Here is a 20,332-nt window from a genome sequence, read left to right as displayed (position 1 = left end):
AGTGGGTAGCACTGCTGCCTTGCAGCAAGAAGGTTCCGGGTCCGATTCCTGGCCCGGTGTCTTTCTGCAGTTTGCATTTTCTCCGTGAGCATGTGTGGGTTCTCTCTGGGTACTCCAGCTTCCTCCCACATTCCAAAAACATGGATGTCAGGTTAATTGGCTTCTCTAAATTCTAAAAATCATTTAAAAATGGTTGTTTGTCCTTTTTGTCTCTAGGTTTCCCTGCAATGGACTGGCGACCTGTCCAGGGTGTACCACGCCCCTTGGCTGTAGACAACTTGAGATAGGCACCAGCAGCCCTGCTTGGGATTAAGCGTGTTAGAAAATGGATGGATGGATGTTAAGGAAAACTGAGGCCAGGAAGACCGAAGAGGAGAGTTATTAATGGAGTTAATAAGGCATTGAAGGTAGCTGGTGTGAGAGAAATAAATACAAAAGACAGGTTGAGATGCAGACAGATGTGACTCCTAAAGGGCAAAGTGTTTAAAATTCAAAGAAATATTTTGTTAATAAAATAATTAGTCAGAATTCCAAATAACTGCATCTTAAAATATTCTTAAATCATTTTAGCACATATGTAATTATTTCACACTTCCCGTGTTAGTCTATTATGGCTTGGCAAATAGACACCTGATTTAAATATAAACAAACAAATATAACTTACATAGTTATATGGGTCATGACATAAAATTAAACTAACATATTTTCAAAATTTATTTATTAATTTCATACAGGTATTTCTAAAGTTATTAACATCACTGCATATAAGTAATTACTTCTTAATTTGATCACTAGAATAATTGTTAAAAAAGTAAAACAAAGTATTAATTGTAAATATCCTTTAATAATATTGATGTTCTGTTTTTGTTTGAAATTGTGGAGAATTTTTCACTCCTGACAAACTTAATATATGCCTCCATCCAAGTTTGAATATAATGAGCCAGACGTTTCCATTTAAACCAAAAATATATTTTAATATATCAAATAGTTTTACTTTCATAATTTCTTTTTATAATTGCAGCATTTCACAATAGTTACAGTGAAATGGGAACTGAAATCATTTGGAAAAATTCACTTTGAAACAGTAATTATGATCAAAACTAGAAAGCATTGGAAAAACATTTCTATTACCCCCACCTCTCACAATCCCACCAAAAAAACGGACATGAAATTGTTTCCAAAAAACTTTATTAGCTTTTTTTCCTCTTTTGAAGCCAGCTTCCTTCACCATTATGGCAAAACCATTTTATGCACATAATTTGCACAATTGTTTCCAATTCCAATTTTAAGGTTCTATAAAACACCATGAAAGTCCAAACTCAGCTGTAATATCTGGAAGTGCATCTGGTATCTGGGTTGTTAATAAAGCTTTCTCTCAGGGAAACCCATTCAGTCAACATATAGACAATAAAATAAACAAAAATAAATTCTTTACCTGAGTCCATATTCACAACCTAATGTTGTAAACAGAAATTACCTATAAAAGCTCAAATAAGACCAATCATGTCACACATTGCACCAAAACCCAGTGAGAGGAGGATTATTATCAGGCTTCAAACTAAAAATTCAATTAAATTAATTATGTCATCTGTATGGGCTAAACCAGCAGGCACATAAATCCAGATGACATAAAAATGCTTGAAATCTATTTTTCTGAGAAAACTAACACTGGAAAGACAAACATAAAAGAAATTATATATTACCCCAAAATAAAATACTTTCTTCTTGTTGCATAGACATTTAATCTTCATCACTCAGCAGTGCATACCTGAGTTTTATGGAAAATATGTACCATGCTTAACATTCAAAGCCGTCCCTCAGTTTCCCTTAAATTAAATGTCTCCCTTTAAGAAGTGCGTCAATTCAACTGAGCTGATTCTAGATTAAACATGTCAAAAAAAATATGATACGATAATAAATCAAAAGACAATAAAACTTTTTTAGATAAATGTCGATGATCTCATCTCATGGGCAATTTTGGTGAAGATGATTGGTTTCTATCGAGGGCAAGACTCATCTGGAAGACAGAGATAAAAGGAAATTTTAGTTACTGTTTATTTAGATGTTAAATTTTTAATACAATTAGGTCCAATTTATAATGGATTATCATTTATCAAAAATAACAAATGCGGTTTGAAAAGGATACAAGTTGCATATAAATGTACTCTTCTTCATTCTAATGAGCTTGCCCACATTGCTCACCTGTTATGTACACATAGGTAAAGTTTCTATGCTGCATACATAGAATATTAGATCTTATTGATCTTAATTTTCTCATTAAATATGTAATTCAAATCTCAGATGGATTAAAACCATGGTGAGAAAAAAACTTTGGGGAGGTAATGAAACAGATCGCTATGAAACTGAAATACTGTGAGGGGCTATTTTTTACCAATTAAAACCTTAAAGAAATAAAGTCAAGTATATACAGGTGTGCATTCGACAATAGGGTCAAAAAGATGCTGAGATCTCTGTGATTATATTGTTCCTCTGAAGATATAAGATATTTAAAAAATTGATATTCAAAATAAAAGGAGAAGTTAATTACAGCAGGGTTAATAAATTAAAATAAAGATTAAAATTAGCAGTGCTTCTGAAGAATCCCTCTTCTATTGGAGTGAAATTTAAAACAGACCAAGTTGTTAAAAACATCACTCAAACTCTTCAAGATCATTGCCTCAAAATAAACTTACTAACTGGGGAAACACTGTACAGCTTAACGCTGCAGGGAGAATAAGCATTGCAAATAAATAAAACACATGCTGAGATCTTTAATAGCCAAAACAACTTCCTTACTTAAAAAAAAAAAAAGCTATGCACAAGGAGGGCTGACAAATTAATGTTAGAAGTCGTTTTTCCACTTCAAATCCCCTGACTGAATATTTTTAACTTACTAAGCATATAGGGGGAATAAAAAGCCTCACACAGAAATTGACTTTTTTCTTTTTCTTGAGGCATTAGCAAACTAAGAGCTACAAATGCAAACAACTAGCACGCTAAATAAACCTAACTTGATAAAGATATAATACTCTTTCTAATTAAAATAAAGCTATACACAGATTTCAAGTTTTATTGGACAAATACTGTAAGCAGTATTAGAAAATAATGAAATTCTTTGAATCAGACCATATGTATCAAACACAAGGAGCACAGGCCAATACCCACCTGTTACAGCAATTTATTTGGTCCTCAAAAGGCAAAAAGGGCATTTCATGTCATACAATTAAAAACTATGTTCTTTGAAAATGTACAACAAGCCTGAAACTGCATAAAGAAATTTGAGTAAAGTTATATACTAGATTATTATCCATGTTATAATTAAATTATGTAATTCTAAGTTTTCTTTATACAGCTATGAAGAGCATTTTGAAAAATGAATAATGCTAAAGTGGCCATTGTTTTCTGCTTCTTATTACCTATAAAGGGGTAACTACTTATTAAGTATAGAAACATCCCTACACAAATCAAACAAACAACCAAAGTTTTTGGTTTTATCCATTTTTAAGTTACACTTTTATAAATCCATTAATATTAATTTCTTTGTTTAATTTCTGTAGTGGATCTCCAGACCCCATATGGGTTGATCAAAGGCCCCTAATGGGGTCATGACCCCAGCTTTGGAATTCAATGCAATACAAAACTAAATGTGACTCCCCTGATCCAGACAAATCTGTCAGCTATACCCATTAGCATTTTATAACTCACTAGTTTGATCAGCTTTTTACATTTCTTTTAATAGTCAACGAAATGACCTCATATCCAGATTAAAGCCAGTAGGAATAATAATTAAGTACATACTTGGAAATAAAGGTTTTCAAGTTCCAAGCTGAAAGAATCTGAAACACCATCCCACATAAAAACACCCACTACTAAATCTGGAGGTCTCCTTCCACCTGCTATTTGAAAGTGAAATATGCCACTAAAATAAAACCTCTGATGGATTGTATCTTATTCACACATACTGTAAAAAAGTGCCAGTTAGTGAACATTTTACCACAATGTTTAAACACCAGAAATTGACTTCCTACAATTCGTTAGGTCAAATGTAAAAGGTAGGAAGTCATCAACAGTTTTTATAGAATATAAATATGGGTGTGGTATTAAATTCAATATAAAAACTAGGTCATAAATTTTGTTTTAAAATTTTCAGATAAGCAGTATTGTTTATTGCTAAATAAAGAGTAAATGGACTGTATTTATATTGTGCCTCTATATTCTAAATAAATCCACTTGAAGCGATTCACACTTGAGTCACATTTCAACCCACCATTTTCACAACTATGTAGACACTTTTATGCACATCAGTAGGCAGGATGGGGTTAAGGTGCCACGTGGAGCAGCACTTCAGACTATGGCAGGAAAAAACTAAATCCAAACCCACAATGTTCAGAATAAGAATATTCAGTGTATTTATCAAAGGTCTACAGTACAAGTAAAAGAGGTAGTGTTAAGGCTATATACCTATACAGTATAACACATTTGTTTGCTGTCTTTAACCTTTTGATTTGTAATCTCTAGAACCATAATGAGCTTTACGAGTGAAAACATTTAATAGACTAAAGGCAAAACTTTTTTAATTGAATAACACCAAACACTTAGATAATTTCACAGGACAGTGGAGACATCATATATCAAAAAAATGTATTACACTTTATTTTTTCTCAGACGGGGGTGACACTGACCCACTCTTAGTCGAGGTCCTGCCGCAGTTCCTGTGCCCTTCATGTTCTTGAACACAGCTGCTCCTCCTTCACCTTCACCAGCGTCCTTATGCGCCTCCTCACTGTGCATCTTCTCTTTCTTTTCAAGGTCATAAGGGAGGGGGCTTAACGTCAGCATGAAGGTCTCTGAAGGGTACTCACACACCTGCTCAAGCTGGTCTTCATCAAAACACACCTTCCCCTGCAAAAGTTGAGACACACATATGTTGGTTTTCTTATATCATGCCGATAATAAATAACTTTATGTTGCTTTGTGTAAAAAGATAATCCGACTCTGTTTGTATAAATTGGATGCTTTAAATAACTTAATGCCACCATTGACAGCAAAAAATGCCATCAAGTCCTTCCATTTAGTGGTCATGGGTCTTCTATCAGCAGTAGGGGTTAGGTACATGGGTTGTAAGTGTATAGTTGACCAAGATGGCATTAGAAAGTGGACAAAAAAACGTATTATACTTGAAGACGGGGGCCCCTGAAGGCTATTTTATTTGTGCAGGACTGCACTACATCTTATCCTGAATCTTAAAGTATAGTGGAGGATTTTTGCGAATGTTTAAAAAGACCCGCCCTCTCCACTTAAAAACCAAAAATGCACATGCACAACCCTGTACCCACTCCAGATAGAGAACGTTAATTAAACGCATGCGAGAGGATGCAGGAACCCATTTCTCCTCATGCACACTCAGTTTAAAATTTGCAGTTCAAAAGAAGATTTGCAATTTTTCCACTATGTCAAACTCACCACCGGTAAGTGAAAATGGGGATGAGCACGTAGGACGGCCTTACGTAAACATATCACCAGAATGATGGAGGATGAAGGAGGACTCACTATGCATTTAATTGAGGTCGCTTTCTAAATTTTGATGTGATAGGGGTTGCAGAAGGAGGACTTCCCCTTCTTATCTTACTTTAGCACAGCTGTTTTGATTCAGGCACATTGGGATGGGTTCAAGCAGATTTAAATGACCACTTTTACTACCTTTATCTTTCAATGTATGGGGAAGTATCTAAATGCAGCTACATGACTGCCTGCTTGCTGTGAAATGATGCTGCAGCCATGCATTCTGTTCAGAAGCTGGCAGCTCACACCACACTGCAGGAGGTAAGTTATGTGAGTGTTAAGAGGGGGCTTATAATTACTTGGGTTTGCTAATGCAACTGCTAGTGCAGGATTCCTCGATTTTGGTCCTAATTAAGCCCTTTGATTTAGGTTTGGAAGCAGAAACACATCTAAAAGGTGAAGGACACCACACCTCAAGGGCCAGCATTGAGTCTAATATTAGATAGAATAGCAACTTAACAGCTATTGATCAATATTTGAATATGATCTATATAGGAAAGGTGCATTATGCCTTTGACTTGGTGTAGTTAACAGAAGGTAGAGTTAGCAAGCAAGCACACACCACAGATCAGTGATGGACCGAGGTTTTTGGAAATGTGTTGGAATCAGGCAAGTCAACTAATATTAGCGATGGTTAATGGAGACATTAAGAGATAAATGTGATTTTAATGCTGCATTCAGAATGCCAGCAGTGTTGGAAATAGCTGATCATTCATATAAGGTAAATATATCAGCCTACGCTGATGGCCAAACATGCCCCCGGACCATTGGTACGACGTCCTTCCTCTGAAATGCTTTGTGTTATTTTTACACCAAATTTAATATGAAGAACACCCTCCACTAAGTCTACAAATGTGAATAACTGTTGTGTGAAATGCTGTTAATGTGTCAGCAATACAGTCTATATGAACTCTTAGGGCCTTACTGCCATTACTGGATGTTTATCATCTTAAGGCTGAGATGTTAAAGCTAAAAGAGATTGGTAGGTGCATTCTTCAAAGGTTAAGAAAAACATTTGTAGGGAAAAAATGGTTTATTGTAATCAGTACTGTTATTATAATATTTGACAACACTTGCATATAATATAATATTCTGATACCATGGAGCTTTAGGAACAATACAGGTTCACTGAATTCCCTAAAACCTTAGAAATGCTGTTTAACCCTTTCAAAACTGAGGAACTTCTTTGTTTCCCACCTTTTTAATTTCTTCATTTTGCGGCATGTTGCATTGCCTACTTCATCAGACAGGTTTTATTCAAATCTTTTCTTAATTCAGCAGTATTTAGACCTACATAAAATTGGACTTACCTGTACAAAAGAACAGATAAAGATAATGATTAGAGTAAATTTACTATTATTAACTCAAGAGGTCCAATCATATTTTATATATAAATCTGATTGTAGAGATAAACATTTTCCCCCTTTTTAAATAAAGAATTTGAAAACTAAAAAGCAGAAAAAATCTGTAAAAAGGAAAACGTTTGCTCACAAAAATGTCTGTATCCAGCTCTGTATAAAAGAAATTCCTTCAAACGTGACCTGTTAAAAAAACATTCCTCTTACTGAAAGTAAACCGTTTCAAACACAGCCTATTTCCTCTTAGATATGCTAACTTCAACTTGCACAGACAGGGTGTGGGTGCTCGAAAGTGTGTTATTCTGTCTCTGAGAGGCGTTTGCACATGCTATGACTGTAAGGTTAACGGACGATGTGAGGCTTGAAACAGCAGAAATATTTTGAATACCTAATGTCTTCATTTAATAGTGATTAGTGCATTTAAGGATGCACAAGCAGAAGCTGAACCATAAGTTCTGTTTTTCTCAAAAAGGGAGAGTATACTGTAGCATGGTTGAAATTGTTTACTAAGCACGTAATGCGGTGTAAAGAGGCAGCCAGAGTCTAGGGGAGTGTGGTACATCAACAAACTTGTGATCACAGAAACTATGAGGCCTAGGTGAAGCAGGAGTGCAGACAAAGTGTGCATGGACCTGCTTAACCTTGACTGTCTTGGTCTTCTGGAGGGCAGAGAACAGCTCTGCTCATATGAGGTTGACACATCGGCGTCGCCAGACCCCATTTACTGGGGCACGTGCCCCAGTATAAATGAGCTGTGCCCCAGTATAAATCTCATGAATATTTGCAACAGTATTACATTTTTTTAATGCATCAATTTAGATAATTCCAACGGAAGGAGACGTATATTTCTACTCAAACTCAAGTGTGTTGGTAACTCCAAATTGAGGATGTATTAGCGCCCCCACGTCAGCGCATGTCACTGCATGAACTGCAGGTAAATTAACTCACTGCTCTCAACTGTTTTGGATGGGACACTGTGCGGCCACGACGCATTTTTAGTTCTGGTAACGCTTCTTACCTGTCAATTTTATTATTTTCCCAGTGAAACCACATGATTTATAGGCTACTGACTGAAAATTACTGCATTGGTTTGTAGATGGATATCAGGAAATTCCTCACACGAAGCAGAGACAGGGAAGCAGTAAAACAAGATGAGAGAAGGAGGTAAGGTGGTCCCGTAATGAATTAGTGATTTAAGCTTAGCAGTTACATTAGGGACGTTATAAGCAATATGATAGATATTTACATAATTATAAATTGACGTTTTTTTTTATGTTTGCTGTAGAGAATGAGAATGAAGGTGCTGGAGTAGGAAAGGGAGGAGGAGGTGAGACTGACAGGCAAGAGACAGGTGAAGGACAGGAGAGACAGGACCATGAAGGTGATGAGGGAGCAACAACCAGCGTCCACAAACAAGGGGACATTAGTGACTTAGGGGGAAAGCATGATGGTCCTAAACAAGTGAAGTTGTCCCACTATCCCCAGGACAAATTTGGAGTAAAAAAAACGTTCATTTAATTCAAAATGGTTTGAAAGCTTTTCCTGGTTAAAAAAGAAAGCCTTGTCATCAAGGATTGGCAGTGTGTTTTCAACTTGCTTGATAACATCATATTCCCAACACTAACGCAGGTCATCCAGATCTCCCTCACAATCCCAGTCAACAGCTGGAGTTGTGAAAGGTCATTCAGTGTGTTGAGAAGGATTCACACTTGGCTGAGGTGCACAATGGGACAAGACAGGCTCCATCATCTTGTTATTTTATCAGTTGAAAAGGAAGAACTTTCTAAGCTGAGTCACAGTCTAGTGATTGACCACTTTGCAAAAATGATAAATAGGAGGTACACTTTAATGCTCAAAAAATAAAAGGAAAACTTAGCTCGGGATGAGTTAAACTTCCCCCGAACTAAAACTCTGTAACCTAGGAATTAATGATTACTTCAGAATCTGTATAAGGAAACTTTTTATTTGTCAAAGTTGTTGATGTCTTATTTTTTATAGCTGCAATGTTGAAAATGTTCATGTTTGTTAAAACAAATATGCTCTTATACTCATTAATATCTCAACTGGTAATTTTGGTAGGAATGTATCAGGGTTGGGCAGTGTGCTTGTCTGTATTTATGTATGGAAGGAAGGGCATATGCACTAGGGGGCCAGTGCCCCAGTAAAGCTTTGTGCCTAGCAACGCCCCTGGGTTGACAGTTGCTTTTTGACCCTGTGATTTCTTTCAAGGGGGGTGGTTTGGTAACTCTTATTACTACAGAAGCAAACAAGGTTTATAAGCTGTGATTATTGCAATACTAGACAATATTTTAATATTTCCATAAAAAAAAAAAAAAAAAAAAAAAAAGTTCACTCATAGGTGTCGTGCAGCTCATCCTGCAAGAATTAAGATACATTACTCAAGATTTATTTTTGTTAAACAGCTTTGCCTTCATTGGCCAATAATGTGTGGAAACTCTAGAAATTGAATGCAGATTGGCATATTTTCAGAAAAAGAATTAAGCCATGTCTAAAAGAAGACCATTTCTGTAATCATTATTAAAACTAGTCGATGATGGTTTTACAATAGTCCTTTCATTTCACTGTTTTAAGGTCAGTTTAATAATGATTCTATATTTTATTGTAATATGCCCTTTATTGTCTTTTAAATTGTTTTATTTTTTCTAAACCCCTTCTGGCGACATGCATTGCAAATTAGCCAAGCTTATGAATAATATACTGTTCAATATTCTTAGATAATCAAGGCTTGTCCACATTTATATAAGCAACAAAGAGACAGAAAGAAATAAAGAATCAAACTGAAGGCACAGAGTGCTAATCCTGTAACCCTGACCCTGATTAACCCAGGCTAGCACTGCAGGAGACCAGAGCCAAAGAATTTAGCAAAGGGTAGAAAAAGCGACAAGACAGGTGGTGATGCACTTAAATTCAAAAGTTCACAAATTTAAAATTAAAACTAGACAGGGACAGCAGCTTTGAGGTCACCTCTATTACAAAAACAGGTGGGATTATTTGAAAGTAAAAATGACAAACAAGAGAAGGAACTGATCAATAAATATTACAGTGGGAAAAAAAAGTTACAAGGTTTTACATGAGCATACATTTTGCAATGTTACATCGTTTCTGAGCCTAAGGTACCATTTAATGTTACATATAAAGAAGGATTCAGTTGAGGCACAAGCAGTTAAACCGGTAATATGATGGTGGAAAGGGGGAGGGAAGGATGCCTGACGTCAAAAAGAAAGGCATCAACGTGAGAGCAACAGGTGGTCAGAAAATCACTCCGTGGTCATCTCTTCCTGCTGCTAAGAAAGTAAGTCCTTACAGTCACAATTAGATGACTAGGGCCTCATGAAGCACAGTTTAAGGTAGTGTGGTGAAAAAGGTACTTTTCCAAAACAGATTTCTTCTGTTTTCTTTTCTCTTCCTCTTTCAAATGTTTCACATTATATAAAAAATAGCATTTGAAAAAGATAACCTCAAAAAAAAAAAAAAAAAACATTAAGCAACTCTTCTTTTAAATATTACATTTATTAAGGTAAGAAAAGCTTTGCACAAAGACCTAGCGTGACTGTGATCGTAGCTGATCGTGCCAACCATGGTAGCAACATTTACCATCAAGTGTTTCTAACGGCATTGCATTGTATATCTAAATTGAGGAACTGTGGTTTTAAGTCATATGGGAGGCTTTCTAACAATTAGAAGCACATCTAATATTATGCCATAGCACTGTAAAGAGATTTGACACCAGACTTTAGCTAGGTGACTCTAAAACCTCCATTTGGAATGTGAATTTAATTGTGTGCTTTTCATTTTTGTTAAGCTGCTTGAATTTAAGGTACAGAAGAAAAACCCAAGTCACGTTTTAAACAACTACATATACACAAAACCCTCCTACTTTTCTCTCATAACCATTTTTAACCTCTTAATATCCACCTCATTTCGGGAAATTGCCGCCTATTTTTCATACCCAAACAGAAAAGCAAATTACTTAGGAACTGTGAGCCCAAATTACATGTATGATACATTATTTGAAAGATAACCCCTTCTAGTTTCTAAATATATACATGACAGTTGTGAGAGTAAAACACCCAAGCAGCATCAGTTAAAACATTACTAAAAGTTGTTTTTTTGTTCTCGAAAATAATAGGTATTTTTTGAACAGCAGTTATAAAGACATGCTTGCTTGTTGTGGCTGCTTTGGTACATTTTGATATGCTGCTATATCTGTGTTAATTGTGCTTTGGTGCTCGCTGTGTCCATAAAATGAACTAGGTTGTTGAATTGTGGAGAATCTAAGCTTTCCAACGATGTCTAACATGTCTATTTTGGTAAACATTTTACCAGGGTAATTTTCATGCATTCTGAGTTATTATCTGTAAATGCTTTAAAATGGTGGGTTTTGAGGTTAAAGTATACAGTGGGAGCAGTTGAGCAGTAGTGTTATGCCTGAAGTGACAGGAATTATGCCTTTCAGAAAGTTCTACTTTTGTCTCTTCAGTCTAAACTCATAAATGTTCTGACTAATGTAAGATGCACAACTCTAAACTTTTGGATCAGGAGTGGCTTCAGATCTGGAGGACTCCCATGATGCTATTTTGTTCACCCTATATTTTTGTTGTTGAATCATGAACTCTGACCTGAGCTGATGCAAGAGAGACCCGAGTTAGATGTTTTGTTTTTCTCTCACGTCCTGGGTGAGTTGTTGATTAGACTTTGGAGTAATTCTGTTGCCCACTTCAGTTCAAAGCTGTTCCATGTTTTCTCTGTCTGTGAATAATGGGTGTTAATACGCTTTGTTGAAATGACAAATCCTTAGAAATGCACTGGGCTTCTGTACAAAAGGTATTTCTTTATACGAGGTTTGATCTAAATTCAAGTTATCACACAAATTCTCTGTAAGTGATTTCATGATGCTACAGGACTAGGAGCAATGAGGCCTGTGGGGGTGGGAGGTCAATAATATATTCTAGTGTTGTAGTCAAGACCACACCAACCAAGACCAAGGAGTAACAAGACTGAGACAAGGCAAAGACCTTTAGAGGTCAAGACAAGACCAAGACATTTAGAAACTGAAACCAAGACCAACACATAGAACTTATATGATCTTAGTTTTGACCTCTAAAAGTCTTGGCTTTGTCTCTGTACTCCTTGGTCTTGGTTGGTGTGGTCTTTACAACAACACAGATATTTTAATATACAGTTAGTTTGAATCTCTCTTATGGTTTGAAAACTACATCAACCCTTCCTTTTAAGACTCCATCTGAGTCACATTGGGGCAGTCTTCCAGCAGTCTATAAGCAAAAGACCAGGTATATTCTGGACAGGTTGACAGTCCACTGCAGGGCAGCATTGAGGGCAGAGACAAACAACCATGCCAATTAACCTAATACTTATGTTTTTGAATTGTGGGAGGAGCTCACAAGGAAGCGATTATCCAATGCACAGGGACGTCATGCAAACTCCATCAAAAGTCATTAGGCTGGAAAAAAGAGGACCTTCTTGCTGTAGGGCAACAATTGGAAAATAGATTTTGGTTTTTACTGATGTTCTCTTTCTCTGATATTTCATTCTTTCTAAAAATGTGCATCATCAGAGCATAGAAGGTAATTTGTATGTTCTGATAAAGGTATTTCTGACCCGAAGGGTCAATTTAAAAGTAAAATCTTGCACAGAAAGAAGTTTATCAAACGGCTGTGTTTTTTATTGGACTATACAGGTTTTTAGCATCTTAAGTAAAGACATATTCAGGTTGAGCAGTAAACCTACAGCAATTATGACAATAAAAGACAATCACCTTAAGCTTCTGTCACAACAATGCGTCACAGAGAAAGGCAGATGGTCTTTAAAACAAGAGATAGGGGATACAAATGTGGAACCCACATCACTTCCATCTTGTCAGTCTAATGCTTCTTTTTTAGAGGAAGCTCAGACATCTGAAAGAGGAAGTGAGTGAAAATGCACTGTGACATGGAGTTACTGTCAGACTAAAGAAAATGTTTGTTCTTTACATGGTTGTCAACAAAACTGCCTTTTTGTCCGTACCTTTCATTAATGTTCTTCAAGCATTAATGAGTCACCCTCTTCAGATAGTATTTGCCAAATAATGCACATCCAAAGTTTGCTGTCTGACTCAGTGGAGAGTTGATAAACTCAGAGATAGACAGTGAGAGCTGCTGTCTAACACCCCAAAGCCCCTGCTAGGACAGAGCCAAAAACACACAAAGAGTGATTTGTGCGTGAGGCTGACTCAACAGTTAGAGGAGAACTGGTGCAAGCGAAAAAGGAAGCAGTCGGAGGTGGAAATTTCAAGAAGCTTAACAACGTTAAAATACCAGAGCAGCAGCTTAAATCGTGGAAAAACGCTGCAAAAGTCCAAAAAAGAGCAAGACTGGTGATCTTTGTCTCCTTCTTTCCTACATGTGCTCAGGTTATGAAAGTAAAAAGAATAAGAGGGCTGTTAAATGCTCTTTGTACAGAAAATTATTTGTGTGGGTTGATGCACCTCAGGAAGAAAACTAAACAGCAGTGTGGGCTTGCATGCATCACACAGATAATCATGTGATTCATGCAGGAAGACAAAATAATTTGAATTAAAGAAGCAGGTAGAGACTTTGACCTGCTGTTATTTGCTACACATCTTTTCTATACACACTACAGCTTTCACCTTAATGCTACCCATCTACCAATAAGCTTTAACATGCATTTGTCTCCTCATAGTTTAGTGTGTATTTACAAAATAGCAATAAAAGTTAAAAGTCAAAGGAGAATTAAGGCATAGGTGCAATTAGGAAAGAAGATCACTGCAGGGTTTTATGGCTGTCGTGCCTGATAAGGCTTTAACCAGCTTAGCTTCCTCTCTGAGATCGCACTTCTCAATCATAGGGGATGTTCTTCTAGTGAAAGGGGATTCTGCTTGAGGACAAGAGGAGAAGTCAGAGAGTGATAAACCCAGCTGTTGGCAAGACCTTAAACTTCCTAGCATATGCAGTTTGCTACAAGATAGAACACTTTAATATTTTTGTGCAGTTGGAAAAATGTTTTTGTGAATAAATGATGTGCTTCCAATGTGACATCTTGTAGTTAAATTCATTCTATTTTATACAACTAAAAGAAAAAAAACTTACCCTCTTCGGTGTCACTTTACTCTTGATCAGACAGGACCTCTCAAGACTCTGATATCCACCAATCACCTCAATTTCTTCTACTGCTGGATACCTCTTTTTTGCAGATTCATCCACAGTGGGGGGCATTGTTTGCTGTGATGGGGTTTTTGCTGACCCTGATGCTGCTGTGGGCCGTGCAGATGATCCCGTCCCTCCTCCTCCGACCGTTTTTTTTGGGTTAATTGTGATGGTAGCACCTCTCTTTACTTGGCCCCCAGATGCACTCCTGATGGAGAAGAGCTTGGGTGATGGACTGGGAGATGGGGAGATGCTAGGGGAATTTGCAGGAGATGGTGAACATGGGGAGGAGGCTGGAGTCGGAGCAGAGTTTGTGGGTTTCAAAGAGTTCTCTGGTGACTGGTTCCGTACAAATGAGGGGTTAATGGTGATAGTTTGCTTCAGCTGAGATGTTGGAGTACAAAGATGCTGTGGAGACTCTTTGGAGGTCCATTCTGGTGTTTCCTCAGCTTCATTTCTCTGCGGCTTTAACTCTCTTTTAGGACTTTGCTGTGATTTTGTTTCTCTTTCTTTTGTAGGAGTATTTGCAGGTGACTTCAGCACATCCTGTTCCTTAAGCTGAAATTGTTCAATCTGTTGCTGTATAGTCTGAGCCCCACAGAGGTCTTCACCTGTTGGCCCTTTGCTGTCCCCCTGCTGAGAGCTTGAAATGAATGGCTTTACTTTAACAAGGTGCACAGAGGATTTGATATCTACTGTCCTATCCCTCAGATACAGGCCTGATCTTGAACCAACGGTGTCTAGGTTGTAGATCCGACTCATGGCTACCAGGGAGCTGGGATGAGGTGGTGAAGGAGATAGAGATCCTAAAGAATCTGTAGACGATGTGTATTTATCCAATTCCTCCTCAGAGAGCTCCCTTTCTTCTTCCTCCTCTTCTTCTTCTGCACTCTCGTATTGGCCCCTGTGGTGATCCGTGTGCAGCTTTACATGTTTCAGGGGGTCCGTTTCATCCTCAGAAAACTGGGAGCTTTCAAAGGGAACTTCGGAGGCAGCAGCCGAACACTCGCCTGACACTTCCTCTCTGTTGCTGTCTTGTGAGCTGGGGACAGAAACAGGAAGCTGAGGGTTGGTTTTCAACATACTGACTTCCTGTTTGACGTCACACGCAACCATGGATGTCTGCTCTGCTGACTTTCCCTCTGTACTCTCTTGTTCGGCGGGCCTGGATTGCACACAAGCCGCAGCTTCCCACTGCTTCTTGATTTCACTTCCCCTCCCATTGTACCTGTCCTCAGCTGCTGGGGCATCACAGATGTTTGCAGCTTCATACCTGTCTACATCCCGGGCCTCTCTTGGTCTTTGCTTATCCAGTTCTCTTTGTCTAATTTTCTCTCGGAGTGACTCAATCCTGCTCAAGGGTTTTCCTGTCCTCCAACTATCCCTCCTTTCCACTCTATTCCTTCCTTCCCAGTCATGCCCTTCACTGCTTCGACATTCACTACCTTTTCTCTCCACCATCTCTTCAGCAACATAAAACACAGTCCTAGGGATTTGGACCTCTAAAGGCCCTGGTGGGATCCCAGTCGATTCAGTACTTTTTGTAGGTCTTGGAATCTCTCTCTCTGATCCAGTACGGCTTCCTCTTTTAGATTCCTCTTTCCGACTTTCCAGTGCAGCTGTGTTAGCTCTCTCTTCCCTCTCATTTATGTAGATAGTCGTTCCCTGTGTTTGTTCTTTTTTGCTTATAAGATCATTAGTTTGTTGGGATAAATTGGAGTGCATGAGGTAAGGTCCTTGTGGTCTGCTACCACTCGACTCAGGCCCTCTGTGGGGGGCCCAGTCTAGGACTGTGGAGGGGAGACTGGAGCACTCTGTGAAAGCTGATTCATGTTTGTGCCGACTTACAGGAGTCTCAGTGGGAGTAAGTGACTCTTCAGATGCTACACCAATGTAGTTTGTTTCAGCTTGACCTTTTCTTCCCAGTGTGTCATCTCTCTGAATGCCGCCAGCCTCACTTGCCTCTGAATCCTGTTCAAAACTTCTCTCTGAAGTCAGTCTTTTAGCATCTTTTTCAGCTCTTGCTCTGCTATCCTGTCTGATTGGTACTCTTCTGGCGAACGATATCCCTTCTGTATTTTTCACTGATGCTATCGTGAATCCTTTGTCTCCATCTGCAATCCCTACCTTCTCTGTAGCTCTCTTATTGACAGGCTCGACTTTCTTAAGCTCACTCCTTTGCTTTTTCCACAATTCTGCATCACTTTTCTCTTGCATAACTTCACTCTTTTCTTCTTCGGTTTTTAAGTCTTTCTGCTTTCCAAAGCGCTCCTTGTAGCTTGATCTAAGTTTTGTTACCCCTGCTACATCTACCCAGGGAGCAATGTTTTTCTCTGGACGAGTCGTCCCTTGACCCCCCACATCCCCTAACCCATTCTCCGCACCACCAATGACTCGATCTGAGAAGCTAAAGGAGCGTTTTGGGATGCTTCTTAGTATTTCGTTCTTTCCATTTGCCTTTCTCTCCTCAGATTGTCTATCATCTTGATCTCCGGAGTATTTTCTTCTCCCTGGTTGGAGGAAATTATCTGAACTTTTGGACCGAGATGGAGGTGTTGGATGTCCTCCGAACTTACTCAATAGCTGGCTGACTCTCCCTCCCCTCTCTATAAAAACATTATCATCACAGCTTTCTCCTCGATCTTCTTTATTAATAACCGTTGCCTGGCCCCAGGGCCTATCCTTCTCCTTTTCTCTAAGCCTGGTCGTTTCTAATTTCATATCTCTGGATAAATCCAAGCAGCTCCTCATTTCTCCTTCTTCTCTAGACTTTCCTCCTCCTGTCCGCCCTTCAGGGCTGATAGATGGCTTGATGATCAGAACTTCAGATGCCCGGATCTCTGTGACACTCCCTCCTCCTGCTAGGATTTCTCTGAGGTCCATCTTCATCCCTCTTTTCCCTTGCTGGTCCTCCTCGGGTGTCTCCCTTTCCACCTCCCTCCATCTTGCCCTCCTTTCATCGCTCCCTTTTCTGTCCTGTTCAATAATGATGATGTTGTCAGCTCGAATAGTTCGAAGACAAGGAAGGACTGATGGAAACTGACCAGATGGTTGAAGAGTATCTTTTTCCTCCTTTTTCATTTTAAAGAAGTCCTGCTCCTTTAGTACATCGCTACCAGATTCTGTCCACTGATTTTTATCTTTTTCGCCTTCTTGGTTGTTCTCCTTTTCTTTTCCCTGAATCTTTTCCCTACTCTTGTCTTTTTCCCACCCTTCAGTCAAATCCCTAAACTTTTCTATTTTCAGCTCGATATCTCGTCCTCTACTCATCTCCAGTTCTTGAGACCTGACATAGAAATATTCCTTCTCCTTTACATCCACTTCATTTGCTGACTCTGGATCCTTGCCTTTCCTCCACACACTTTGGGTGCGAATAAATGGGTTCTCATGAACCGGAACAATGGTTTCTACGGACACTTGACTCTCAGGTTTAGCCTCTGTGTCTAACCACATCCCAGGATCAGGACTGAGTGACATTTCACTTCCCAGATTAACTGTAATGGAGCTGTCAGTGTCACTCAATCCATCAGGAGTTCTGGCGTCCACCTGAAGCAAGCAGACTTCTCTGTCCCTGTCACCCAAACTCTCCTGCTTGGCCTTCCTCCTCTGAATGATTCCTCGCTTCCAAGCTGGCATGCTGGCCAGCTTTTCCTCCTCCTCCTTTTCTCTCCTCTCTCGCTGCTCTTCTTCTCTTCTCTTTCTCTCCAGAAGTAGTTGCTTCCATTCTGGTAGAGAAGACACAGACATAACAAAGAAGATATGGACCCCTTTGGTCAAGGTGGGCGAAACTTCTGTCCAGGGAAACTTCAGAAATGACCTGTAATTAAAAAAAAAAAATTATATATATTTTTATATATGAATCCATTGTTACTACATTAACTCTTAGTAAAAAATAAAGATTTCATAATACCAGTTGTTGAGTCTGGAATATAATTTCTCTAAATAAATGTGTCTAGGCTTTACAGAACTTTGATTTCAGTTTTAGCCAAACAAACAACAACAACAAAGATGAAAAACCTTACCACAACCCAAGTACTTTTAGCGGCCACCACAATTTAAGTCTCCATTTGTGGGTAATGCGCTCCGTTTCCTGGCAAAGAGAAAAATCACACCAAAAGCGAATATAACTAACTAAATAAATAAATCAAAATCTTCCTAAAATGCAGCAACACTTCAAAACTTTACTTTGTATAAAAGGCAAGAACAACAGCCGCTTCCTACGACTTCAGCTCCAGAACTGCAGAGCTGTAATCCGATAATGGCAGTCAATTCCGTCAGGAGAGTTTAGCAGTGCACCATATTGTGGGAAAGAAAAGGAGTTTAAGCGAAGAACCGTCTGCCCGAATCACCCCCCCTCCTCCTGTCTGATCATCTCTCTGTCCCGGAGGGCTGACCTGAGAGGAGGAGGAGGAGGAGGAAGAAGAAGAGGAGGAGGGAAAGGGTGCAACTATAACACACACTCTGGTTTCTGCAAAGCTGCTGCAAGATCGGCTTTGATAGACAGCCCAAAGCTGTAAAGCAGACTAATTTGTTTGTGTGTGTGTGTGTGTGTGTGTGTGTGTGGTTGTGTGGTTGTGGGGGGGTACCTGTCTAGCCATCAGGGAGGACCAGTTTTTCCAATAACACCATCACAATGAGGACCAGTTTTTGTAAAGTGAGGACATTTTGCTGGACCTCACAAGCTATTTTACTAATGCTTGGTTTAGGGCTAAGGTGTCCATTGGGTTATGGTGTGGTATGCATTGATAATGGTTAGGTATAGGACATAGAAAGGGTTGAAAATGAATAAAGATCAATGGAAGTCAATGGGGATCATCCTCACTACATATAGCAGAACAAACGTGTGTGTGTGTGTGTGTGTGTGTATACCTGTCTAGCCCTCAGAGCTAGGACCATTTTTCCTATTTTTTTGCAAAGTGAGGACATTTTGCCGGTCACATGCTATTTTGCTAATGGTTAGGTCTAGGGCTAAGGTGTCAATTGGTCGAGTTAGGGTGAGGTATGCATTGGTAGGGGTTACATTTAGGGCTAAGGTTTCAATTGGTTAAGGTTAGGGTTAAGACTGATTTATACTTCGAAACTGGGTTGTCTGCGTATGTGTCGCAGTGAACAAAGAGACGTATCCCGCCCTCCCCGCAGACACTCTGCTGCACCTCTCCCAAATTGTAACTGACCGCAGACAGTGTCGCAGACAGGAGGCTGGCTTGTTTTGTTTTTATGACGGAAATTGCGGAAAACAACTCGTGAAGTTGGACCAGCTAGAAGAGCGAGGTGCGGGAGAACCCTTTTTCCACCTGGATCTCCACTCTTTTTCACCCTCATGTTCCTCCGTTGTCAGACAAACTCGCCCCCACCTCCTCTCCGCATCGGCCGCATCTAGACCCACAGCGTATAGCACAGACCACGCTTCAATACTGGGCATAAATAAAAAAGGTCTGCGTCAAGCTCACTGCGACACAATGCTGCAGGAGTATAACTAGCCCTTTAGGGTGAGGTATGCATCAGTAGTGGTTAGATTTGGGGCTAAGGTTTCAATTGGTTAGGGTTAGGGTGAGGTATGCATTGGTAATGGTTAGGTTTAGGGTTAGGGCATAGAAAGGGTTGAAAATGACTGAAAATCAATGGAAGTCGATGGGAGTCAACACATGGTCCTCACTACGATGGCAGAACAAGTGTGTGTGTGTGTGTGTGTCAAACATCAAATAAATAGTTTCTATATTTTTTAGAGCACAGACATGCAAATAAAGAAAAGATAACCTTAGTTGGAATGCATAACCATTATTTGAAAGCCTTATTATTGTATGCGAAAGTTATTAAAAGCATGGCTGCTGCCACCTAGCTGCCATAGGAGTAGGCTGTTTTTTGGACAATAAGGTTTTGTTTCTTACAATGCTAAATGTTATATACAAATTTGGATAACTATCTTATCCTTTGCTTTCATTTAATTTTAAAATAAATCAACACGATTAACTAATCAACTACCCAAATTCTGTTTTATGTTGCTGAACGATTATAGACTAGAATACAATATACTGAAGGAATGCTTTAAACCAAGAAAAATGAAGGCAAAAAAAGGTTAATCATTCTCTTTATAAGCAAATAATTTTATGTTTTATTGAGGATCTGTTTTTTTTCTTGCCCTTTAAAGAAATTATTTTGTTGATACATATTTTTCATGTGCTGTATAACTATAGCTGACCTTATTTATGTTGCAGATCTTACATTTTT

At 38.8% G+C, this 20,332-nt stretch overlaps 1 protein-coding gene across 3 annotated transcripts; it reads right to left on the bottom strand.

The window, feature by feature from the left end:
* Window positions 1-1,171: 1,171 nt before the first annotated feature.
* On the bottom strand, window positions 1,172-18,546 carry ppp1r18 (protein phosphatase 1, regulatory subunit 18). Of its 3 annotated transcripts, XM_038277035.1 has the most exons (5): window positions 18,290-18,546; window positions 18,127-18,194; window positions 14,048-17,921; window positions 4,649-4,902; window positions 1,172-2,017 (listed from the first exon to the last, which is right to left on the bottom strand). In XM_038277035.1, the coding sequence occupies exons 3-5, from the start codon at window positions 17,849-17,851 to the stop codon at window positions 2,014-2,016; spliced, it is 4,062 nt and encodes a 1,353-aa protein (XP_038132963.1). In that variant the 5' UTR covers window positions 17,852-17,921; window positions 18,127-18,194; window positions 18,290-18,546; the 3' UTR covers window positions 1,172-2,013. The 3 variants fall into 3 exon arrangements, with proteins under 3 accessions (XP_038132963.1, XP_038132962.1, XP_038132964.1); XM_038277034.1 differs by having other exon boundaries at window positions 18,127-18,546; XM_038277036.1 differs by having other exon boundaries at window positions 4,683-4,902; window positions 18,127-18,545.
* Between the last annotated feature and the right edge of the window lie 1,786 nt (window positions 18,547-20,332).

The sequence above is a fragment of the Cyprinodon tularosa genome, unplaced genomic scaffold, assembly GCF_016077235.1.
Source record: "Cyprinodon tularosa strain WSP-4 unplaced genomic scaffold, ASM1607723v1 ctg13, whole genome shotgun sequence".
NCBI lineage: Eukaryota > Metazoa > Chordata > Actinopteri > Cyprinodontiformes > Cyprinodontidae > Cyprinodon > Cyprinodon tularosa.
This window is presented reverse-complemented; position numbering and strand designations above follow the sequence as displayed.

Coding starts and splice junctions, on each gene's coding strand:
- ppp1r18 (XM_038277034.1), bottom strand. CDS start 17,851: ATGTCTGTGTCTTCTCTACCAGAATGGAAGCAACTACTTCTGGAGAGA. Junction 4,903..14,047: donor GTAAAGTGACACCGAAGAGG/GTAAGTTTTTTT, acceptor CAACTTTTGCAG/GGGAAGGTGTGTTTTGATGA.